Source organism: Eleginops maclovinus, chromosome 9 (genome assembly GCF_036324505.1).
Source record: "Eleginops maclovinus isolate JMC-PN-2008 ecotype Puerto Natales chromosome 9, JC_Emac_rtc_rv5, whole genome shotgun sequence".
NCBI classification, from domain to species: Eukaryota; Metazoa; Chordata; class Actinopteri; order Perciformes; family Eleginopidae; genus Eleginops; species Eleginops maclovinus.
In genome coordinates, this window is record NC_086357.1 from 13237334 (window position 1) to 13263853 (window position 26520).

The following is a 26520-nucleotide window of genomic DNA, read 5'->3' on the forward strand; positions in this document are numbered from 1 at the left end:
GCCTATAAGCACACGCATACACTGTATAGAAGATTCAAAATGGAGCGCAGTAAATCAAGCCTCTGAGTTGCTGGCTGCACACACTCCCCACACTGACACAGTGTGTGGGCCAGGGATTTGGAGCCGTTGCCTGGGGTTGTACTTTAGTCAGATTCAAGTGAATTAAATTGACCCCTGCCCCCTCTAAATACAGCAGTTGGCAGACACTGACGGCCGGTCATTTCATTAACAACCTGTTCCACTGGATTGAAATAGAGATGCACTTAATTAGCAAGGATTTGGTTTCTCTATGGCAATCATATAGACATTTAAAGATCCACATCAGACATCTCCCCTCCTATTCAACCCCTCCTTTTTTCTTTTTTCATAGCGCTATTTTCTTAGTCCAAGTGGAGGATTATCCTGGCACATGTTGTCCATTTAAAAAGCTTTAATATGTTGGGATTTCTTGAATTTGTTATAAGATATTGATTCCCTTTATATATCCCCCAAATCTAAAGTAAACCATTTATTCAAAATCTTTTGGTAATTGTCGGGATAAGTCAAAGTCAACTTTATTAATATTGTAAATAGCAGTTCAGTATCTTGGCCAAATACAATCCTGACAATAATGCTCATCATCCCATGGTTAGCCATGGATTCGGCAACAACAGGAGAGCTAGGAATCAAAACAGTAAAGTTGGGGACCAAAGAATTGTGCAACATTGCACACTATTGAGATTCAATTCATTTTTAGCATCCAAGAAACTGCTTTTAAAAAGTACCATTGCTTATCTTTTTATAGTCTGTAACCTAACAATTGGCCCATCTATATGCTTAACTATAAAGACAATGCCAAGCCATTCTTTTATCAGCTGAATTTGCACATTTTCTTGCTGCCTTGACTTTAGCTAAGAGAAATAAGACTCAGTGGAAAGATTCATCAGAGCCAGAATAGCATGGTTTCTAATTGATCATAGTTTGTGTTTGCAATAATAATTGACAGGAAGCCCAGGGAATCCTTTTTTCTAAGGTTTGGTTACTTCACCACGTTCATCCCTGTAGAAAAATGGATTATTACAAATGCTATTTTTCTTCTTCTGTTCTGCTCTAGGTGTAATGGAACTGCAGGTGCAATTATTTTAGATTCCTCTTGTTGTATTGCAAAAATACCATCTCTCTCCATCTTTTCCAGTCCCAGCTGCCTGTTCCCTGACTCTGCTTTGTAGTTTTCAGAAAAAAAGATGGAAAGGCGAGGCTGGGGAGGCAGACATGGCAATAGGTCTAGGAAAAAGTAAAAAAAAAAACACAACACACACGCACATCAGAGGCGAAGCTCTGTTGCCGCGTCCCCGGCTCCAGCTCTTTGTAGTGCAATGAGCGGAGAGTTGGCAGGGGGCAGGTAGGGAGGGAGGAAAAGCCAAGGGGGATAAAGCACTGAAGGAAGGAGGGAGGCTGAGCTATATACCAGCAGCATGGAGGAAGCAGCAGTTACTCTCCCTTGGGCTTTAGGCTTTTATCTGTCAGTTGTATAGAAACCAATCTCTCAGGCTCCAAAACATCCACACTGCAGCCTAATGCGAAATGTGAATGTGAAATGTGTGTGAGAAGTTCACACACATTTCCTTCAATCAGGAGCCTGTAGAGAGCTTCACATTGGCACTGGGCCTTTGCATAGCCAGCATTCACAGTCACTTTGACTTGCTCACACACATTTGAGGTGTGACCATGCTGCTGTTTTTTGCCCTCCAGTGTGTTCGCAGATAAACCGTGTACCAATAATCAACAAGCCCTAAAGCCAGGATTAATTGGGTGTGTGTGGTTGTGTGTATGTTTTCATGTGTACATGCTTTCTAGTCCAAATCCAAATTAGTGTGGCTGACGGCTCCTCTCTGCCCTTTGAAGATGGGGAGAATTGCTAGTAGGTGTGTTCCCAATGCTACCAATGCAGTTGGCCTCTTCTTCCTCTCTTTTTGCTTTTCTTTTTCCCTCTTCCTCTCTCTTGCCATTGCCTCTCCACAGTCTGCTCCATTTTCCCCTGCTCTTCCTGTCTTCTACCACGTGACATACACAAGTGGCTCTTGAAATTTCTTCGTCTTTAGGCTGGGATTGTCAGTCATGTGCCTGGATTTTATTCTCTGCCTCACTCAGAACAGAAATGTCTCTTTTAAAAGGAGAAGAGCCTCTTGGGGTAGTTTATAGCATCTCCTGAGAGAGCCTTGCAGAGGAGCTGGAGGGGCAGGCCCAATTAAATGGATGCCGTATATATGGAGGGTTCCCATGCTGTAGCTGATACAACAGAGTGCCAAAAAACAGAAACTAAATTATGAGCTTTGTTTTATTACATGCGACCCTATACAGCAAGAGTGCAATCTCATTGACTGAACTAAAGCATATTTACAGTAGTTTTCTTGTGATGTGTAAATCTGCTCAATCTTAAGCCTCCTATTTTAGTTTCATTGAGAGGGGACCAGGTTAAGTTATAATCTGGGAAAGGGATCAAACAATAAATCAGGTCTTTTGCAACCAAATTCCACTGCTACAACTAATACTATAACAAATAACACAGATTCTGGTATTTATCTGACTGACTCGCAGTTTGAGCTTTGACTGAGGTTCAGTCATTCATATGAACCACTCGCCTGTGCTCAGGATTAACCTCAAGGTGGATGGATTTAAAAAGTGGCCTAATGAGATATAGGCTGTTGCTCTTTGATCAATGGACTTTGAGCAATTTGAATGCTTTTATTATGAGCTGAATGTTGAGGAAACTGCCTGGATCTTGGTCCAGTTAAATATTTTTATTTTAAAGTGGCCCTGTGGAGATTTATTGTACACAAACACCAGTTAAGTTTACATTGAGGGTGAGTCACCAAAACACATTGTGTGTATCCTAGGTCTAACAAACATCTTGAGTGCATTTCCTTCCTCACAAAACATAAGCAAAGCTGATTTAATTTGTTTTTAATTCAGTATTATTTACTTCCATGTTTACTAGTGTTATAGCCTTTTGTCATGCAGCAATTGTTGATCATTGAAAAAATGGGACACCAATAGTCAGACTTTTTTTTTTCAGTATGTGGTGGATGTAAGCTTCCAGGTGTGTACCGCTGATGTTGTGCGGTTGTCTCCGTGTATCTTTCTTCTGGTGTGAATGTGTCTGTGAACATTTCGCTGTTTGATTATGGGTCAGGGGAGGCCACGGGCTCACGGTGGCCCAGGCAGCCTCAGGCCTCTCGGGTTTCAGAGCTGAGCATTCCTCCCCGGCTGCTCCATAGCTGTGAAAACCGCAAAGCAGCTCCAACAACAAACACTCGAGGCACTGGGGGAAAGACAGCTAACCTGTGGCTAATCAACAACAGGAGTTTTCTCTCTCATCTGGGTTTGTTCCCCCCTTTCCATAATCACTGGTTTAATGGAAACAAAGTGTTTTTTCCATTCAAGAGTCTTTTTCTCCCCCAAATGTTCCATCATTTTTCTTAGTGTTATGAGAGCACATGACTCGGGCTAAGCAGTGGCAGCTCTGTTTGTGTGCGTTTGTCCGTGTTTATTTGACAGCTCTACAGCTTTGGACCTTATTTTTTCTGCTAAGAAGGGCGTGGAATATTATAGTGTTGGGCTTGGTTTTGCACTTTTTGAATGACTTGGAAGTGAAATATGTAGCAGTGTGTATGTGTTGTGTTTGTGTGTAATAAAGTATAGAAGTCAGAATAGCACTTCTCAGTGAGTCTCATGCATCTGTTAAATGAAAGGAATATGTTCCAAAACGACTGCTGACTCCATTTAGACAATCAGGATTAAAACAATTAGCACTGTGTTTGTTTAAATAGACCACATCAGACATAATGACATTTTCCCAAATTACATTTGATCAGCTGAATGGTCTCATTATGGCCCAGAGGAGGGCATTGTAAGGAGATTTGGCAGTGTAGCATGTGTTTATTTGCATCTTTGTATCTCTGTGTGGTTTTGCTAGAGAGGCAACCTTTTTGATAATTGGTTTCAGTACATTTCTAAGCAAAAAGGGTAAAAATTGTCTGGTAAAAGCTTCTCAAATGTGTGCTCGTTCTTTCTTCCATATAGTAACATCATGATCTTTGTGGCTGGTAGTCTGGAAAATATAAATAATAAATAAAATAAACTCAATAACAGTGTTATAAGTTCCAGGTTATTGGATACATTCTGGGAATATATTGGTGTCCTCTGGAATGTGTCTAACAGAAGGTGTGGACAGGCAACAGGAAATGGTAGCTGTGTGGAACTATGCAATTTAAGGCTTTGTAAGCAGTGGGGTGGCTTACAGTGAAACACCTGCCTACCTGCTGCCTGAACACAAACATTAGTTTTACTCTGTTGGTAGCTGCCACACACTACTGCTTGCTGTGTTTTGAAAGTGAGTCAGGAAGTAAAAGAAAGAGGGAAAATGTTTAGCTGATGGGACTCAGGGGACCATCTGAGACAAGCTGTGTGTGTGTGTGTTTCAGGCAGCTCTTGAAATGTGTTTCTGGAGATCTCTTTGTGTGTGTAATGGCTGAAGTCACACAAGGACTCACTTTCTCCATGCCCTAATGTAGCACTTCACTTTCTATTCACTTTATAATATAGTCAGGGACTAATAAAATGTTTCTGTCTGGAAGGTGAACAGAGAAATGCAACATTACTTTGTGATTAGGTCCTCAATGTTCAGACAGGTGACGCATTTCCTCCCGACCCAGAAATGATGCAAATGACAGAACCCTAATGTCTGCGTCTGTATGTCGCTTGTTTTGACTGAAATCCAGGTTTATGCTTCATGTTCGTTTCATTTACATTTGCCGGAGTTTATTAAGTCAGTTGTTATGACTTTCCTCCATTGAATAACGGTGCTAGTTTAGTAAAACCAGCTAGACTTGTTGTAGATTCCTGAAGGTATTTAGCCTACCGCATTAAAAACTTCCCTTCAATCAAGTTTTCTTTGACGTCATGGCGCGTAATGTTAAACCATTGTCTTACAAGACATACGTAAATGCAATTAGTGCAATCAAGGATGACTCCATCATTACTTAACCTGTCAAAATAGCTTTTTCTTTGCCAGATCACAACAACCTGGCAGAAACTGATCAAGTGTGAAGGGTTGGTTACACAACTGTCTTGTTTCTGTGTCTGTTTGCAGCTTATTCAAATGGCTTTTTAATGGCCATGAAAGGGTATCAAACTCCACTTTTTACTTGATTCTTTACTTGATGCATGGAAATATTTGTTTTTCTGCAAAGTCTCCTATTTTAATAAAACAAGTTTGTCATATACAGTATGTGTGTATGTGAAGTTGTGGCTTTACACTGATTTCCTTAACAAATCTCAAATTAAAATAGAGAAAAAAAACTAGCATGCAAAAATTCTAGAATCTGTTGCCTTTGATAATCATGAATCTTTACACATTTTGGTCTGCACCCAAATTTAAAACAATTTCCTGGTTGCAGCTTCATTATAACCAGTCTGATTAATTGGCATAAATGTCACGCAGCCACAAGCACTACTGGTTTGACTGGATTCTTCATTCTTTGGAACCACAGTCATGCCACCAAACATAAAGAGTGCACGAACACATTGTTAAACTTTTCAAATAATGCAATAGTGTGTCAGTTCTAACCGGGAAAATACTTTACGTTTTCGTATCCTTGAGTGTTAATAACAAAGGGTCTCTGCTCAGCAACACCTGGTAGAAAAATCTATCACTACAAAGAAACCCTGCCAATACTCTTCCTCAGGAGATGGTTTTTATTGAGCCAGATCTTCTGCATTCTTCCTTATCTAACCTCAGCGTTTCTTCTTCTTCCTCTCACTCCCTACAGAGGATTTTCAACTCGTTTGTGTACACTGAGAAGACTTCAAACGGAGAGACAGAGGTGCAGCAGGTGAGTTACAAAGGCTTTCCTGTGTGTGTGTGTGTGTGTGTGTGTGTGTGTGTGTGTGTGTGTGTGTGTGTGTGTGTGTGTGTGTGTGTGTGTGTGTGTGTGTGTGTGTGTGTGTGTGTGTGTGTGTGTGTGTGTGTGTGTGTGTGTGTGTGTGTGTGTGTGTGTGTGTGTGTGTGTGTGTGTGTGTGGTGCACGCATGAACCATGGATGGTGTCTGTTTGTGATCTTCAGCAGCAGTGAACAAAAACACTAACACACTCGCCATCAGAGTAAAAATGGGGTTTATTAAAATTCTGCGGAGCGGTCTCATTGGCTTTGAAGTTCTCTGTTATTCTACTTCTCTCTTAGCTGTATTTCTCTCTCCCTCTGCTCCCTGCAATGACGGAACAAGAAGCCTTAAAAGAGATAATGGCATCTTTTCGGATGACCTTCAATCCACAAATCAAAGTTAATCTTAGATGTATTGTCCCAGTTTGGAAAAGAAATGCTAGAAATGTCTGTGTGTGTGTTTGCACTCGTGCGTCAGGGATCTTGGAGGAGTGACAGTAAACACCAGACTGGTAAACAGCCACCAGCAAGAACAGACAGGTGGATGTTTGTTTGCATTTCCCCTGTGACTGTGTATCTGTGTGTGCATTAGCAGATCCTTTCGCGATGGTCCATGTGTGTGAAAATTATAATATATTTCACCTTGCAGCTACTTACTGTTCCAGAGGCAGCTTCAATCTGGCCTTAAGGTCTTGCTCTTTCTTCTTCTCAATAGAGACGTTGCATGTTTCTTGCTAGCTAGAAAATCCTAGTGTTTCTGCATTATAAAGCGCTTATCATTCAGCATGATATTCATTATCTGTTATCCAGTCTGTCCCCACCATTCCCAGGGCAGCACTGACTCTACATCCTTTTTGGAATAGTTCAACAGCTCATAGGGTCCATGCATTCTGGCTGCAACCCCTCTGGTTCAGATGCCAACAAATTCAGATGACATCCCTGGCTTAGTTTTCTTGCGGTTTCTCTCTGGGCACGGGGCTGTGTCCATGAGCCAAAGTGAAGCCCAATTAGGAATGGGTCTATGAAGAGGGAGAGAGGGTGAGGAGCTCCAGAGAGGAGCCACTGGTCCCTAATATGGGTTTCTTCTCTAGGAATTCATTATTCAGTTAGACATGCAGACATCTGTCCATGTCTAATGTTATGAGGCCTCCCTCTCCATCACTCTGTCATTTAGTCGTTTTTCTGTCTATTCTAAAAGTCTATTGGTATATTCATTCACATGTGCTGTTAGAGTGAATATTATAAAGAGTGCTGGCTTCTAATGTTTTTTCTAATATCATATTAATGTTTATATAGAATCTCAACCCATCAGAAAGGAATTGTAGGAGCATGACATAACAAATAGCCAAGATTAAGTAAGTTGATCCATTAACACATTTTAGGGACACACATAATGCTGAAAAGACCCATTCCAACTAAATGTATGTAAAAAGTGTAACCATGTTAGGTGGTAAATGTGTGCTGGAATTTAGTGGTATACATTATCAGCTCGTTGAACTGTTTCATTGGTACGGCAACCCAGGGTAGATGTTATCTTCACAAGGTGACATTTAGGAAACGGCAGGAAAAGGACAACCACAAATTGTTTCATTCAAGTGAGAAATGAGATTTGAGTGTTTCCTGCTTTTGCTGTCAGGTCTACACTGCTACATGTTGTGTTCACCATTATATCTTTTGGCTGCATTTCCTATTGCTTTTAGCATTTCTGTTATAGAAATGTGACCACATATACTTATTTTTTTCTTGCCATGTAAAAGTTTATTAAAACAAATCCAAAGTATCAGCCTGATATCAAATACAAAGTTTAATGTATCAAGCTGTAATAATCCAGCCTGTTATACCAATATTAGAAGTTTGTTCCACAAAATAAGAGAGAATTGGAGCATATAAAACAATCATGCCAAACACCTACATCAACGTCGCTGGAGTGAACAAATTTATCCGTGTCGAAGTTTAGCAAACTTTTCTGAAAGTCATTAAAAGCAATATGTCTATTCCTCATCAATGGAAATACAGTAATTCAACAGCCAAAACAGGAGAAGTGCTTTCAAGTTTCTCCAGGGCAGTTTCTTAATTCTGCAGAACATTAATGTCCCTTCCTGTAACACTCATCCATATAAACCATTATTAAAATAAAGCACTTTCCTTGCTGTAAACACCACTACCAGTTAGTGTGGTGGAAGGTTCGCCTGGAAAACCTCAAAACTCCCAACACTAGACGTCAGGGTGCACCCGTTCCACTCACTCCAGTTCTGCGGTGCACCAACCCCACTGGGTGCTATAAGCCCTAAAAGCTGGTTAGATCTGTCCGAGAGAGGAGCCCTGTGTTTTGGAAGAGTGCGGCTAATCTGCAGAGCGCAGGCTTGCTTTGGCCTGCACCGTGGCAGACTGTAACATAAGCGTGAACTTGCACGGCTCAAAGTTTCTGGTTTCTCTTAAGTCACTCTGTTAAAGTGGAGTGTTACTTTCTCCCTCTCTCCCCCTCAGCTATGGAAATACTCCCCAGCTGAACACTGGCCTATTTTCTCCCTTTTTAATGCAAAATTCACTGCAGCTAATTGCCATGCATGGACATTACTGTGAGTGGGGGAGAACAACGTGTGTGTGTTTAACTTTTTTTCCCGTGTGTGTGTGTGTGTGTTCTTTGTGGTGGACTAGTAGTAATTGTGGGCTGTGCCTTAGGCCCTGTTAAACCCGTAATAAGAATACTGGCCGGCTGATTAGGTGTACAAGCGGTCAGTGGGTCGCGGTACATTTCCCTGTTCCTGGCTTGAATCGCAGCCTTTTTGCAGGCACCAGTAATTATGGGATGTGAACAAAGGGGCTCCAGTTACTGTAGAAATAAGCATTTTTCTGTATCCAACAAGGCTGTGAAGGTAACTTACAATGGCTTAGGAAAGAATTCAGATGAATGCCATTTTTCTTGAAGTTATTTTACTTTTTTTTTAAAAACACAACACTTTGAGTCATTTACACAGACTCATTTTTAAATATTAAAACCTTAATTTATAATTATTCTATGTTCAGCATTATGTACCAAACTTTCTCCAAATCATTCAAAGGTGTTAATAATAAAATAACATGTAAAGACTTCAAATGAAGTAAAACATTGGTAACAGATTACATGCATGTGTTACTCGCCAATACTTATTAAATCCTTTTATGGCAAAATAAAGAAAGAGCAGGAACCTTCATGTGAAGGGGTAGTGCGCTGGTCATTCATGTCCCCCAGGGGGCGGCTGTAGAGCTGGCCATTATTTCCCCCAAAGGAGCTGGAACCCCATATCAAAAAGAGCCCTGTGAGATGTTTGCTCAACCAGAACCCTGTCTTCCAGAGGAAGACAGACGGAGTATAATGTATGCCTGTCCAGGGGCCTTCATTAGGGCCCCAGTAAACACTGACTAAGCCGTTTTGCCTTTGTTTAGAAACACTATTCCCTCCTTCCTGTCTCCTTATTTTCATGAATTTAAAACGTCACAGACATTTTCTGTTTGAAATGAAAAGAGATTGTTATTTTTAAGGACTAAGACGAATAGGGGATAGTGTATTTTAAATGTTGATTGTGCACATTCACCTGTGTTGATGAGAGGTTTGCTGTATAGACATGCAAAGTGTTTTTATTCTTAGACATCCATCATTCCCCTTGGCTTTAACAGTGATGGATTTCACACTTAGTGCGGCCTGAGTTCTGGCCATCTTTGAAATAGCTTGGCTCCGTTTGGATTTATTAGCTTGTATGTGTACATGTGTTTGCATGGATGTTGAGGACTGACTGAGTGTGTATACAAACACAAGTCCGCCTCAGTTTTCTTTTTACACAAGTGTGGTGTTAAGCATTAACCATGAATAAAATCAAGTTAGGTTTTGCAGTGTTACCTTTCTGGCAGCATTAGCACAATGACATTGCTGTGTGCTCTGTATGTACAATTTACAATTATGGCTTTTCTTTAAGATCTATCACGGTATTGTTACTAAGTTGGATACATTTAGAGGTAGCTTTTTTTTATACACCCTCCCTTAAATACAGAAGAACACAGAGGTCCATGTGAGAGGAAGCATTTTGGAGAACAAAGCAGCAAAAAGATAGAGAGGAGATACACTTCAGAAGCACGTAGCAAATGTATTACGTTGAGATTGAAAAAAAGTGGAAGAGAAAAATATAAGAACAGGGAAGTGAGAAGGAAGAAAGTTACAGTAAAGAAAAGTGTTTGTGTGAATATCAATTTTAAATATCCTTATGCAAGTGTTGAATATTTCAACTCTGATAAAATGCATTTATCATTTGTGAGATTGTTAACCTTTTTGGTGTTGTGTGGTATTTAACATTATATTAACATAAACAACATAAACTCATTTTTAAAATAACCAGCCTAACAAACTCTGATATTGAGAAAAACATCTTCTAGAGAGGTCTCCCAAAAAAATTATCAATTTAAAAAGCACTTCCTAAAGGAATCCTCTCTTCACTGCAATATTTAGCTCCTCGTACACAGGAGGAAGGCAGTGTTTGGTTCCTGTATTCTTGTATCCCCCGGGTAATTATTGTGCAACAACGAACCGCACTTCTAACCACAAATTTACTTTTATTAGTAATCAGTGTCAAGTATTGTTTGAGCTGGTTATTACTACTGGGTCTGCATGTGCACACTTGTGAATCCTAAATGTGATGGTTGTATCCTTTAACTACTTTAAAGGGATATTTTGTTTAAGGGTGTGTTTAATTAGGTACTTATGACTTCAAGAGCGTAAGAGATACATTTAGCTCTCACCACTTATAACTGTATTAATTTATCTGTTTGAAATTTTTTTCTGCAGTTGGCCAAAAAGATCCGTGAAAAGTTCAACCGCTACCTGGACGTAGTGAACCGGAACAAACAGGTGGTGGAGGCCTCGTACACCGCCCACCTCACCTCTCCACTCACTGCCATACAGGACTGCTGCTCCATACCCACATCTATGATGGAGTGAGTAACTTTCTCTTTAACACACACACACACACACACACACACACACACACACACACACACACACACACACACACACACACACACACACACACACACACACACACACACACTTCTCTGTCTTTGTGTCTCTCATAACACTCAAACAAAAAATCTTTGCAGGAGGTTTGTTCGCTGTCTATAATCTCACCTCCCACTGTTTGCACCTGCAGTCTGCTCTCTATACATTACTTTAAGCTTTAACTACACACAGACGCACACCCTCTCTTCCCTGTTTCTCCCTTGCTTAAACATGTTATGATCATCGTTGGATTACATCATATCATTTACAGCCTTGAGCAGTGCTGGCACACTCTGATACCTGGCAGTGTTCTAAACTCTACCCTTATTTCAGAACCTAGTCAAGCACTCAGGAGTTTGCTGTGTAACTCTTTTTACTGCAGTGTACCTCCATAAAAGTGTTTTATGGTACATGGAGCACAGAAAGGCGATCCATTTCAGGGTAATATTCTTATGGAATTTGCTCAGACAACAAAAGCCTTTTTTTTTTCTTCATGAAAATGGGTGTGAACCTGAAAATGTCAAATTTAAGTCCTCTACGGAGAGAGTTCTAAAATGCCTCAGCTCACAGTGTAGGCCTTTCAGCCGATCACTAACTCCTCTTCCAGGCGAAAACATGTTTCAAAGCTGAGAGCTGATTTCAGTTCAAATCTACAGAGCAGCAGCTGTTCTCTACCCCTCATCCGCTCTTTCTCCCTCTCTTTCCATTTCTGTCCATCTCTCCCCCCTTTATCAGCCAATGTTACCAGTTTATGCTCTGTGAAGTCTTCCCGCTGCAGACTTCACAGGCTGCAAGGTCACCTGCCTTTCCTTCAGTCATGCAGAGTGGAAGCTGCCTGGCTCAGCGCCACTGGCCACCTGTAGCCGAATTGTGCACATGACATACTGTACATACATTCAACAGTTGTTCACACGCAGACATGTTGTATTTATGTCCTGACATGTTAGCTCTAAACCCAGGTCTAAAATCATGGATCTACTGCTTTGAGAGGCAGTTTGAGTCAGAAATTGCTTATAAAAAAATGATGTATGACTCAGATAAGATGGATGGAAATGCAGTCACATGGGTGGTAGTATTGGGGGGGTTGGGGGGGCATACCAAACTGAAGCTGAGTCTGACAGATCCCTGAACTTCAAAGAGTATTTTGCAGGCGATGAAAAAGGAACGCAGAGTTTTCTCATACATTGTTTTCTGCACAGTGGGATAGTTCAAAGTACAGTATGAGGAATACATGAGCTCTCTAAATGAGATTATTGCATCAGGACGCAGCTGAAAAAGCAACTATCTCTCAGGATAAATTAGAAGGCCATACCGATCTTTTTCACCTTGTTGAAAATATACCTGCCTCTCTGATATGCAGCAAGTATTTATAACATAGAAAACAACAAATATATGCTTAAGATCATTTAGAAAGAGTTTTGCTGCTATTTATCCAGAGATAAAACAATTACATTTATTTTCCGACCGTATGATGTATTGGTATTTACATGTACTGGTCACAGACAAATTAAAAATAACTTTATTACATTTGTTTTTTCCTCTCGGATACAACCCATTCTGTTAGCACCAAAAATCCAGTTTCAGTCCGGCAAGTACAATACAGCTGTGGTCAACACAGAGAGCCTTGGCCACCCAGGAGTTAAGATGCAGACCATGCCACAAGAGCAAATTCCCTTAACGTGTCTAGACTAAGGGATTGGGACGTGCACATCAATACCAATCTCGATTGATAGTCAGGAAAAAAAAGCAGAAGAATCCACGCAGCAATCCGGACAGGATTTTGATTCTGTTTCACTGTTTCAGAGTGTCCTTCATTAGTATCAGACATCAGCTGCTTCTAGGGGTCTCAGTCAGGTCAGCCAGTTTAGATGGGGATCAGGTGGTTCACAGAGTGTCCGTGTCTGTTAGCTGTCAAGCTAGCAGGCTATCATTTCACAGGGAGGCCACTGAGGGCAGTGCTTAGCACCCAGTGGTATGCTTTAATCACTGCTCAGTCTCAACGACAGACTGTACCTGAAAATAGACAAATAATGTGACTCCTGGAGTTGGCGTGTGTGTGTTTCTGTATGTTTGTATTTATAACATCCAATCTCGGGGTGCTCATTTCAACAGTTCCTCTCGTATGCAGTTGTAAAAGTGAGAAGTGTGTTCCAGAGCAGTCCAGATGGCATTTAGTTGTCACATATCACCAACAGTTAGAGGAGATAAGCTGCAAATGGACTGTGGTTGTAAAATTCTATTCATATGAAGAAGTAACAGTTCTTTTAAGAGGTAAACAAACATCTGTCACTGAAAAAGAAGATGAGAAAGGTAGGAAGGGGAATGATATCATTGCATGATGTCCCCAAAGACGTCTTGGTTATACTTGCTGCCTGCAGGCATCAGTGTTTGACCAGCAGTATCGCTGGTCAAACACAGTAAGTTTTCCATTAGTCCTATGACTAAACCTTTATAGCTGATGAGCTAATGATGACGAAAAAGGGAATGGAAGGCATCAATGAGCATCAGTTTTCAACTCTCTGTTGTGGACAAAGGTTTTAACTCAAAACACAAAGCAGATCTGAACTAAAAGTATGATGTTGATCGTTTGAAAACCTGCTTTTGCTCTCCCCCTACACGACAGGGTCATCAGCCTGCAACTGAGTTGCTAAACAGAACACCAGATGCCAAACATAATATCCAAATATCAAATGAGAGATGATATTGCAGAATTCCTAATACCTCCACTCATAAATTAAACATAAAGATGAAAGACTCCATAGTGCTAATACTGAGCTTCAATTTCTTAAGAGGAATTCTCACCATCTAAGTTCTTGGCAGATTTACAGTCCAGATCAAGAGTACATTTGACTCCATTCAGCAGCTACTCAGAGTTCTTACTCCAGATCAAGCTGATCTCCTGGTTGCTCAGTCAGCATAACGCTGATACCTCTGTTTGCACATTAGAAGAGCTGACAGAACACCAGGCAGGTTTGGAGGGGGTTTGTTTAAGTGACCTTAACAGGTGTACATATTCTTTCTCCCTCTGCACATGCCTCTCTTAATGTCAACCTCTTCCTCTTTCCCTCTGTCCTTTGTTCCCCCTAGATTCCCTCCCTTAAACTTTCAATGTAGTCTTGTTTCCAGTGTCGGTTTCCCTTCTTGATTTACTCCCCTACTCTTCACCTTCCTTACAATCCCCTTGTTTTTTATTTCCTTGCTACCCTTCCTTCATTGATAGTCAAGGACAGAATAAGCGGTGGGGAAGACTTTGGGGCTCCACTCTCTGGCTTGTCTCGTACTTGCACATCAATACAGACTTGTATCTAAACGGTTGTAATTTGAAAAGTTGATACAACAATAGGAACTTATTCTACAGAGAATTTTGCATTGTGGTACATTTAAAGGCACAAGGATAACCCTTAGTTCAGCCAGGTCTGAGGGGTCCACTGTGAGAAGCCCCGTGGCTCCGGCCCCGTTGGCTCAGTCTGTAATCCGTCTTTTATGATACCCCCACTCCTACTCCACAATCCTGGTTGATCCTCCCTTACTCTCTCCCTAGTAGGTGAATGGACAGCCGCAGCGGTGTGAGAGTCTAAATGAAGGAGGCAATGTAGCAAATGGAAATCATGACATAGCTTACTGGTAACAGGTTCAGCTAGTCATACACAATTCCTGGGCTATGTTTTGATGCAGTTATTTCAGCAATACAAGCCCAATTCCAACTGAAATAAAACACGTACATACACCGGTTAACATCTGGCTTTTGTCTTCGGTGCGAAAGGTCAGGATTCATTCCCTCGAAAAAATACTGTATTAATCGTCAATATGTAATGTTTACAATAAACTGCGATTTTGACTATCATTATTATTTATTAAATTTTGGGTACTAGGTTCTATTCTAATAAACAGTACTTTTACCTCACAGACCAGTCAAACTAAATACAACTCATCAAAACGCTGTGTGCTAGTTACTTCTATCACCATGTTAGATTAAATGCAAGACTAAGTAAGTACCAGTTATAAAAAAGAAGAAAGAGGGTAATTGATTTCCACTATTTACTCACCTATCCCTCCAGTGTTTTTGTCAGGAAAAAACAGAAAGGCATACTCCTCCAGTGACAGTAGAAAAGGAGTCTATTGCTTTCTTTTAGCGGCTTTTCCCATGCGTTTTAGATTTCATGATTTTAAATTGTGTCGCTAATATTCTGCCCATCTCCATTTACACACATGAGGGAGGCAAGTATTTTAAAAGACTAGAGCTCTTACTTCCTTCTTGTATAAGCAGCTGCTGGACACCAAACAGGATTCCAAAATCCACTCTCCATATTGATATTACCATTCAAAGCTGTTTAGATAGAGCATTCTTTAAGCACATTCTATTCTCCAGTTAGCATGTTGCTATATTCACCACTGCTATTCACGGTGGGATTGGGAACAGATTAGGAAGGGTATTACTCTTGACGTTGGAGCTTGCACAAAGGCAAGACTCTTAACGGTAATTGAACACACTGGGCTTTTGGAATGGCATATGATTGCCTCCTCTGCTTTTTTGCTATGAGATGCTGGACCTCATGTGTTCGCTCCAGTGTGAACATTTATATTGCAGTTTCATTCTGTATTTAAATAAAGATGATATGCAAGGAAATATAAATAAATGTTACTTTTTCTTAAGGACTATCACAGGTCAATTACTGGATCTGCTGAATTGCCCTCAGGATTATTTCTAATTGCTGCGTACTGAACGACCCTCATACATACTGGGAGGTAGTGTATGGTAATTAAGCTTACCTACAATACATTATTAATATGCATATTCAATCGTCTAATTATTTAAATTACCATGCATTCAGTTTGGAATATATGTGGAGAAAAGAGTTTGGATTTATATTTTAAATAAGCAGTAAATCAAATCAAGCTTGTGTTGTTGTATATCCTTGCATCAGGCTAGTGTCAGCCTGTTTGCCAACTGTTTTTGTGCCCTCATTAAAATGTTTGATCAGAACCACAGCCCTACTTCCCCCATTTCTCCTTCTCTCCCTCTCGCTCGCGCTCTCATTCTCATCATGTGTTTTTGATGTGGAATTCAAAGCGGCTGCAAATGTATTTTTTATCTGGCACACATTTGTGCTGAGCGTCCTGCCCACTGCTTCTATGCAAAGTGGGTTGAAGGAGAATAGTAATGACTCTGGCCTTATGGGACTCCAAATGAGTGAAGTTCAAACGCAGCCTTTACATCACAGCGCCTGTCAATCAAACCAGGCCAAGGCCAGGTCTTCAAGCAAGCTGTGTGTGTGTGTGTGTGTGTGTGTGTGTGTGTGTGTGTGTGTGTGTGTGTGTGTGTGTGTGTGTGTGTGTGTGTGTGTGTGTGTGTGTGTGTGTGTGTGTGTGTGTGTGTGTGTGTGTGTGTGTGTGTGTGTGTGTGTGTGTGTGTGTGTGTGTGTGTGTGTGTGTGTGTGTGTGTGTGTGTGTGTGTGTGTGTGTGTGTGTGTGTGTGTGTGTGTGTGTGTGTGTGTGTGTGTGTGTGGCTGAGCCACAGGATGGTGGAGGGGGGGTGTAGTTTGGGGGATGGCTGGATCAAAGCACCCAGGCTTGGTGCAGTGCAGAACAGTCTGCTCCTCTGCATTCCTACCCTTTGTCAGCTCTTAACTGCGGAGATAGGAGCTCTGGAAACCACACGAAAGGGATTTTAAAATAACACTGCTCATGCCCAAATTAGTGAATGAAATCTGATATGATGTGTTTAAAGATGTTCTGAAGATCCATGTGTTAAGGATGTGTTGATGGCAAAGTGTGTCTCATTTTTGACACCTCTTAAACACATTTGGATGTTTGTGTTTCTGTTCGAGGACAACACTGCATTTCTCAACTGCATCTTTAACAACAGGGCTCAATGTAGATTCCAGCTACGGTGCAAGCAAGCTACTAAACACACCTGCTTTTCCCAGAGAGAATTCTGGTTCATCCATAGACACACATTTTCCAGATGGAAGATGGAAGAAAATAAATGACTCCCAAGTACTGATGTACATAACCCGTTCAGTTTGAGGTTCTGTGGCGGATGATGTGAATCATCAAATGTATTGGGCATTTTTCTACAATCACATTCAGATGCATTCAGGGAATTGGGTATAAGCTTTGTTGGGAGAAAAGCGAAATTTAGTAGTTTTCCGTGGAAAATATTATTCACAAGCCAATTACTCCTACTTTAATACGGGGTCTGGGCAACAGATGATCCAGCCAGTACTACAATTCAGCTCAACAAGCAGGTTCTATTCAACAGATGTTTCATGTAGTTGGATTAACTTCATCTTTTCATGTGCATTTCTATACTGTTTGTTTAAATCATGTACACCTCAGTCAAAGAAGATAACATAAACAGTCACATAAAGTCAGAGGCATTTGCAAACCTATGAGTTGTGTGTTTTAATAGGAAGAGAGCTTTGGTGTAGTTAATGTTTTGCTGCTGTTAAAATATTCAGAGCTGCTCCACCAACAAATGAGTCGGACACACTTTATACATTTCTAAAATGTTGCCTCTTTTTGTTTATTTAGGTTTGATGGAAACTTCAATACCAACGTCTCCAAGACCATCTGCTGCGATAGACTTTCCCCCAACGTCAACAGCCGAGCATTCAATCCTGGACGGGACCTCAACTCAGGTTTGTTACACAGGCACGCATGCATGCGCACACTGGTTTGAAACAAATGAAACACAGGCACAAAGATTGTGTGTCCATGTTTATAGTTCCTTCCATTTTTTCATACTGTGGACTTCATGAGAAATGTAGAATAATTTAACAACCATCTCCATGGCAACCACTTTTTAATTAAAAATGTGTATTATCTGTTCTATTCGTCTTATCTTCTGAAATGTTAAAGGAGAGGACATTGATCTGAGAGGGAAATAATTAGCTGTCCATGTTTAAAGGCATGTTTTTACAGTCTGCTCTGAGCTCCCTCACTCACACGTTCTGCTCTTTCTCTCTCCTGTGTTTTTTCCTCCGCTTTGAATTTTAAATGATTTTTACATCCTGAGATCAAACGCGCTTTGTTTGACTTTGAACTTTACCTGCAGTTGTGTTCAGGTGTTTCTGTCCTTATTTTAACTCAAATGGTCCTTAAATTTAGGCTTATACATGCCATTATAGTACATGCATTTAACCTCAACATTGAGAAAGCATTAACATGTGATGGTGTTCTTACTGCTACCACAAAAAGTATATTCGAATATTCCCCTCCATGATACCCAATGCAAAATCCACTTGTGTCTGTACCACATATGTCGGCCTGCACATGATTATAAAGAAAATGGACAAATCGAATAAAAAGCAGGCGAAGGCCTACTTTTCTCTGCTGGTCTTTCTGTTCTGATGCCATGGCCTGGTGAGGGGTGTTGAAATATCAAGCTGTTTTACGAGCGTTCGTGTCACATACAGGCTGCATTTTCCCGGAATATTGAACTGTTTTCCCTGTGTCTTAAAAGTCCAGCACCGATTGTAAAAATAGTTCATCCCATTTGTGATTGTTTGATCACAATAAATAATTATAGTTCTCTATAAAGTTGTCAAGTAAGACCTTTGCAAATGCCGATTTGGAGAGATGTTGTTTATTTCACCAAGCACTGCAGTTGTCTGTCCAAAAAGTAAAGAAAGTCAGAAACGCTTTCATCAGCCAAAGTCAAATCAAAATACAGCTTCGTATACCACAGCACATTTACTTTTTACTTTTCTTTTGTGTTTTCCTATTGTCATGCAGTGGTTGTGCCCTTGTTAATTATTTCTCCAACCAAGCCTTAACATTTGAGAAACCAAAACCTGTGTTGCCCCTCAAATGCCTAAAGCTATGATTTGATTTGCAGAGTTTGTTGACAATGCTTTAGTGCATAGAAGAAAGCACTGCTTTCAGGGACTGCTTTCATTCATAAATATATTTTAAACTAGGAGTCAGATTATCAAACAGTTCCCGAAAACACTCTTTCACCTTTTAGGTTTGTTGTTGAAACTGGATGCCATCTAGTTTATTTGAAGTATACTGAACTCTTTACTCCTTGCTACAACCCTGGATAGTGAACTTGCCCCCTCCCTTCCCCATCTACAGGATACCTTAAGTCATCAGTGGTTCTTCTTCTGCTAAACTGCTCTTTTTCCAGACACACCGCTATTCTGATCCTCTTTCTGCAAATCATTCATAATGACCGCCATTCATAACACGTCACCATCGGCTGGGTGTTATTTTCCTTGCAAGCCAGTCATGGCGAGTTCAAGTTACCCCTCTCCTCTCCCTGTCCCTCACACTCAGCCTTCCTTGATCCCCACGTTCCCAGCATATTCATTCTCTCCCATTTGTCTCAGCCCAGTCTAAACAAGCAGCTACAGAGGGGAAGGAGGGAGGGAGCGGGTGAGAGAGGGAGAGATAATTAAGAGGGATAGAATGATGAATGAAAGAAAGAAAAGGCAAGAGCTGATTTGATCAAGACTGTATTGTACTTTTTTCAAATTTGACTTTTTTGAGCGTGGAAAGGGGGTTAGTGGATGTGGGACGCATCAATAGTGATACCAGAAAGGTGGGAGTGAAAATACAAGTAGATGAGAGATGACAGGCGGTGGAGTGCTGTGTAATTAGTGGACTAGTTTGTTTCATCTTCTTTCATCCATTAATTTTTTGCCTTTTTGAAGCCTTCCTTTTATCAAGTGCAATTTCATTCATCTTCCTGGCTTAGACATGTTGTGTCAATATATAGTTATGCTTCCCAAAAGGTGTGTTTACTTCCATGAAGTAAACCGTATATATCTGCACAATTACACATACATAAAGTTTGACCTGTTTCAAGATGCCAAGTTATTCGGCTATGTCACTGATGAGATAGGAAACAAACTGAAATAACAAAACTCCAGAAATTATTGAAAATGGTTAACCTTATGCAAAGTCTTTTTTGCTTTTGAATTTTGTACTCAAATTCATGGCTACAAATATTAATCATTTCAGTAATCCAAGACTTTTCAATCTAATGTCTCCGGTGGAAGTTTTCCCTTATCCAGTGATGTATCTCCACATCTATGGTTTTGCAAAAAAATGTGTTGCAGATATCTATGTTTCCCAGTTGATATATCATTCCCACTTTCTGACCTTTTTCCCATAGTGGGAACATGACGTTCCTGCTTCTATTGAGTGAATTATTTCTACAGCCATGGATCGATTTGCCAGGACAACCATGTTTCAGTGTCAGGATGAATTGTGGTACTTGGCTTATGACAAAATACCTGCAAAACTATTGACATTCCCAGCATCGTCAGTAGTTCTGTGTTTTTGCTTAGTCAGAAAACTGTGAACATCCTAACAGGAGTTCAAAGCACCATTGTGCCACAGTAACCTTACAGAGCTGCTACCATGGTTATTGACTCTTAAGTCTTGTTTACCCAGTCACACATTTAAAAAAAAAAAAAAAAAAAAATTTAAAACGGGAAAGCAAGAAACTATGTTGGAATGTTAGATTATTTACTTTCACACTTGGGTGACACTTTGAGGGAACTCGTCAAAGGTTTTTGCAATATTTGGACATTCACTACTAGCACAAAAGTTGTACATGTGGTGTGTTAATGTATAGAAATGCAAATGTGTTTAAGCCATCATTACACATTCTCTGTATCATTAAGGCTGTAGGAAATTGGTGTCATCTGGGTCCTATTTCTTGGCTTGTCTATGTGTTTCTGAAAAGACCTAAACATTGGTGGCCGAGTGGCGCACTGTAGCCGGACAGGGGTATACAGAGCCCTTCTTCCACTGTCAACACAACTGAGTGTTTCCTGTTTATATGAGGCTCTGAGATGGATGGAGTGACGGGCAGGGATGATGTATGATGGGCGACCAGATGGAGGTGTGCAAAAACCTGTCTCAAAAGAGTAGTTGTTTGCCAGGAACTTAGGTTATAGCAAGTGCCACAGTTGTTCTGTAATGTATCTATTTGTTTATATATTCAATTAGTTTTGGATTTAAATGTTTGTTGAATATTTGACATGTGATTTTTCCACCCCTGCCTTAGAAAAAAACATGTGTTTGACTGAAATATTACTAGAGGGCGGGAAAAGGTCAGAGAGTTTCTCGTTAGCAGGTGATTAATTCAATATGATAACAAGCCAAGAACCACAGTTTGAAAATGTTTAGCTGCAGCTGCTATGCATAAATGGAGGTTCGCATGTCTGGCACAGACCGTAAACTTAATTAGCGAAATATCTGAAATCCACCCCATCTGTGGAAACCTCCAACCAAATAATAACAAATAGTCAGCTAAATGTTAAAATAGTTGTTGAATGTTTACAGCTGTAAATGACCTCCATAAACCACAGTGAGTATTTATTAGAAGTAAGAAATTAAACATTGCAATACCTGTCTAAAGACAACCTAATTCCCTATTTGATTGGAAGATTTTAATTCCAACCCAAAACTAGTAATGGCCCTGGTGTGGCTATAGGGATTTAACACAATAGTCCATAGCCCTATATCAAGACATCAATTTGATTTGATTCCTGAAAAGATGTGTTTGAGAGTGTTAATCTATATTTGAAAGATTAGTTAATTTAGTATACTTGCATAGCCTTCAAGTATACTTGCCATGAAGATATGTAGCTATGGGTGATATATGTTTTTAAGAAAAAATTGATGTTGCATTATTGTTTTGTATTACCAAAATAGCCTGCTCTGGTGACTCCGCTCTGTTTGCTCCCTCTCTTTCTCTGTTTTCACCTTAAGTTTCTCTTCTAACTCCTTGCACCCCCTCCCCCTCCCCCGATCCCTTTGTAAAAGGCCGTTTTGTGTTGCAGTGAGCGGCAAGGAAGTTGCTGGCTTTGTGATGGGATCTCTGTGAAGATACTGTTGACTCTGTGACCCAGTAAAAAAAAAATCGGCGTGTTAGTGTTGAGCAAATAATCAGACTCAGTGTCTCTGCAGAGGTTGTAGTTAAGGCTGTTATTTCAGCTCGGCTTGCACTCACAGTTATGACACAAATCCAGTTCCGGTATCCATATGAAAGACATGTACTGTATACTTCCCAGTAGTTAAAGAGTTATTTCTCTTTCTTGAGTTAATATATTCTGCAAGACTTGTGGATTGGAAATATATTTACATGTGTAAACTTTAAGTCTGGTCACAAAAGGGTGTTTTGTCATGCCTGGAAACGCTGGTTTGCATAGAGCTCAATTAGGTGTGAAAAGCTCAATAATATAAAACAATGCACAACTGTTCGTCCGAGGGAACTTAGACAAGTTGTGTACTTCAGTTGAAAGCAGGCTCGTTCAGGATACACTAGGGTTAGACACTAGGGTTAGATAGGGTCAGACTTGATCCAGCTCTGAAAGACATGTACTGTATACTTCCCAGTAGTTAAAGAGTTATTTCTCTTTCTTGAGTTAAGGCAGCAAACAATAATCTCACACAGTTTTGGAGCCTCTAGATATAATTCCACTGACTGCACAATGTCAGGGCATGATGGGACTCATTGCTACTAGATGTTGTTGGCGCTGATTTGTTTAGATATTGGATCAACAGCTTGTTTTTGTTGTTGGTTAGCTTTTACAGTACATCAGCCATTTTGAGAGTATAAACACGAACAATCCTGTGGTCAACTTCACCATGCTTTCTATCGGAATACTGTTCCAACATTCAACACAATGCTGGGATCTTAACGAAAGATGTCTGAAATGATGTTCTGTAATAACAATCTTATATGGTATTCTGTATGTTTTTTCCAAATCTTACTGTGTGTGATTTGCTTGTGACAATTCAAATAATCCATTATTTCCTTTTAATTTTAAAGTCAGGTATATTTGTAAAGCCCACTCTTACATACAATGTTTAAAAGGATTTCACTCATCCAAAACACTACATTCAGTCTAAGATATCAGAGTTGTTTGTCTAACCCACTCTGTTTGGCACAGGAATCCCAGTTAATACCTGAACTTAAAAAATCTTCAAAGACCTGAAATAGAAACATTTCAAAAGTACATGTAATTTAAAAAGATACACAGATAGATCATTTATATCCTCTTTTTATGAACATTTATTTGTACAGCCTCTAAAGACTTTCCCTCTCTTTCTCCTCTCTCTACAGTGTTAGCAGACAACCTGAAGTCCAACCCGGGGATAAAGTGGCAGTACTTCAGCTCAGAGGAGGGCATCTTCACAGTCTTCCCTGCCCACAAGTTCCAGTGCAAGGGAACTTACGAGCATCGCAGCAGGTATAAACCAGCTTTATTTTATTGCCAAGCTCAAAGTTATTGCCAAACACAAATACTTTTTCAACAAATATCACTCACTTGGCAAAGTAACAGTCTGGCTGATGATGAACAATGACACATGAACTTGTTCCTGCCCTCCTCCCTCCTCGTCTCTGTCATTTGCTGTGGGGTGGCCCAGAGGGCAAGTTGGCGACATGCTGCCCTCTCACACCCTGACCACACATGCCCCTAGCAGGAATGTGGCTCTCTACCATTAAAGCTTGTTGGAATTTCACACCTTCAGTGTTGTGGCTTTTTTGGTTGCCACAGCTGAAAGACATGTCTTCTTTTCTTTCTGTATTCTTTAGTTTCTCTCCTGCTTTGTGGTGCTTTTTTTTTTTCTTGCATGGCCTCTCGCTTTTGTTTAGTTTTTTTATATCATGTCTTTTGGATCTTTTTTCTCTGGCCGTTCAAGTCAGTGAGCTGGCATGCAGCCATGAGAGAAATTACGTTACTCGACTTTGTTTGAAGATTGAATGAGGCTTTGTGAGTACATCACTCCCCTTCTCCACCCTGTGTTGTTGTGTCCTTGTCCAGCAGACCACACACACAGGCGCTGACCACCCAACCCCCCCCCGTTCACACCAAGCTAATAACATACGTACTTTAACATGTACACCAAATATAGAAATTATAACTCAAAATAATAGATTTCGACCTAGTATTATACCAACTGCACGCTGGCAGTGAGCACATATTGTATCTTTTTGCACTAAGGGTCAATTATAATGTCATGCTTTTCATTTTTTGCTGGAACTTTTCAGTAGGGAGTTAAATTCTTTGTCACACAGAAAGGCTTGGATGTGGAAAAGGTTTTTTTTTTTAATTAAAAAACACAAAACTTTAATTATTTTAAAGCTAAAGTTTCCCATACAGCTGTAGGATGTAATTCAAACATGATTTAAAAAAAAAAGAATTCAGCAATAACAAAACATTTGAGGAAATAAAAGAAAATGCTGAACCTCCACCCAAACAGTGAAGGGAAGGGGATTTCTTCTGAAAACTGTATAGTGCAGAATGGACAAGAAAAGAAAACTGACATGATGTGAAAAGACCTTTCGATTGATGTACAGATGCTTTAACAGTAGGTCTTCATTGCCTTGGATTTGTTCACTGTGTAGTCAATGTTTATGTGTATTTCCACAGGCCTGTGTATGTGTCTGCGGTGCGTCCCCAGTCTAAACACATCGTGGTGATGGTGGATCATGGAGCATCTGTAACAGACACCCAGCTTCAGATCGCCAGGGACTCCGCACTGGTCATCCTCAACGCCATCGATGAACATGACAAGGTTAGAGAAGGGGAACAGATCTCTTTTACCTGGTATTATTAAGAAGAATGCATTATTTAGGGCAAGTTCAGAGAAGCACATATATCTAAAACTTTAATACATTAAATGTTTGTGGTTAATACAAAATAACAAATGTTTACAACCATATTCAAACCTAGAGCGATGTGTGATGTATTTTTATCAAGGTGACTGTTTCATTTTGGGTCCATTCATTCGCCTGTATAATAAAGTGTGGTGGTTGTCAGTCAGAATTCGTTTTTGAAATTGGCAGAGAAACGATTTTGGTGTGAATCTGCTCTGTTTTAATTTCCTTGGGAGGAGGAGAAGACCTCTCCAGATAATTTGGCTACTGCTAACAACCTCCTGAACGATAAACAATAAGGAATAATAAAAGAGAATCAAACTACATTGACTCTAATGGACCCCACCTGACTGTGGCTTCTGTTATTTTATTAGAGACCCATAGAAAATGATGTTGTGCTTTAAAATGCTTCACATCTCTAGAGTGATACTCTTACTAACACTTTCTTTATTTAACAACTTTATCACTCCGTTCCAGATCTCCATTTTGTCAGTGGCAGACACCGTTCGCACCTGCTCTCTGGACCAGTGCTACAAGAGTCTGCTCTCTCCGGCCACCAGTGAGACCAAGAGGAAGATGAGCACCTTCATCTCCAACATCAAGGCGTCTGATGCAGCCACACAGCACGCTGCAGGCTTCCAGAAGGCCTTCCAGCTGCTCCGAAACACCAGCAGTCTCTGCAAACATAGCACCAGTAAGAAACGCTGCATATTATAAACATGTGTATCTGTACTGCCTCAGAGGTCAACAACTCTCGTCATGTTATCTAATATCAATTGACGTGTGTTTGTTTCTGTCCTCTGTCAGCCACAGACATGGTGATCATCCACCTGTCGTCCGGTATCACGTCCCGAGATTCATCAGAGCAGGAGAAGAGAGCGACGCTCCGTGTGGTCAGAGAGGAGAACCGCCACCTCAACAACTCGGTCATGATCCTCACATACGCTCTCATGAACGGTAGGTCACTTACTGATCAATGGTTTTTCCAGTGGTTTTAATTGATTATCCCCTGGATGTTGTCTACCTGCAATAAAATAAACAAAGGCGCTATTGCAGGACTGATTAAAAAATTATAGGTACGAATAAACGCAGTTTTTGTGCTTGTACTTAAACAAAGGATAAAAGCAGAGATTTTCTTACAATTTGGAATCTTTTTTAATTTAAAACCGGATATTTTGACATTATTATTATTATATGTCTGCTCTGTAAAGTAAACCAGTAAGCTATTGCCTTCTTTCAGATGTCACTTAGTTGTTTGTTAATGTTTTACTTTTGCCTTGGTTGTTCAGAACAACAGCCAGCTGTAAATTTAATTAAGAGAAATATCAGAGAATGTGGTCCTAGTCTCACATTCTCTCGTTCTTTTTTTTGTTGCTTTGCTTGGATTTGTTTCCTGTGCATTTTCTCTATATTCTTTGGCACAATGTGTTCATGAGACAGAACGTAAGAGAGGTGCTCAGAAACCTCAAAGGCTTTTTTCCCCCCTGTGTGTTGATGCGGTGTGTATGCTTTCTTTTCCTCTTTTATTGTCCTTGTCCATCCATCTGCCTCCTCTCATTCCCTCCTCCCTCTGCAAAACACAAACACATACACTCACATCCACTGCGCTTGCATTAGTCCACCATTAACACAAATCATTTTTGCATCTGAGAATGGAAATTAGGTACATCTAAGAGATGAGAGAGTGAGACTTCAAAGGGCACGCTGCTCACTCTATGTGTGACTGACAGAGGACCCTGGCTGTTTAAAGAGCCCCATGATGAAAAGGATGCAGAAATCTAACGTCCTCTGAGTTTATTAGCATTGCATATCCAAAAAAACATTTGTTTTGTTCCTGACACTGCTGCACACCGCTGAATGACCCACTATGGGTGTGGGTGTCTTATTCCCTACATCCTCTGCCAAATGTGAAGTGCTGATTGTTGAAAGAGATCTGCAGTCCCTTTGCA

The 26520-nt window shown here is 40.4% G+C and overlaps 1 protein-coding gene across 1 annotated transcript in view; it reads left to right on the forward strand.

Moving 5' to 3' along the window:
* cachd1 (cache domain containing 1) overlaps window positions 1-26520 on the forward strand; it is a 67984-nt gene that overhangs the window by 18683 nt on the left and 22781 nt on the right. Inside the window, 7 exon segments of the mRNA XM_063892191.1 lie at window positions 5811-5873; window positions 10738-10886; window positions 17482-17588; window positions 23033-23159; window positions 24345-24489; window positions 25049-25265; window positions 25379-25528. Of these exon segments, the coding sequence (XP_063748261.1) occupies window positions 5811-5873; window positions 10738-10886; window positions 17482-17588; window positions 23033-23159; window positions 24345-24489; window positions 25049-25265; window positions 25379-25528 (958 nt within the window).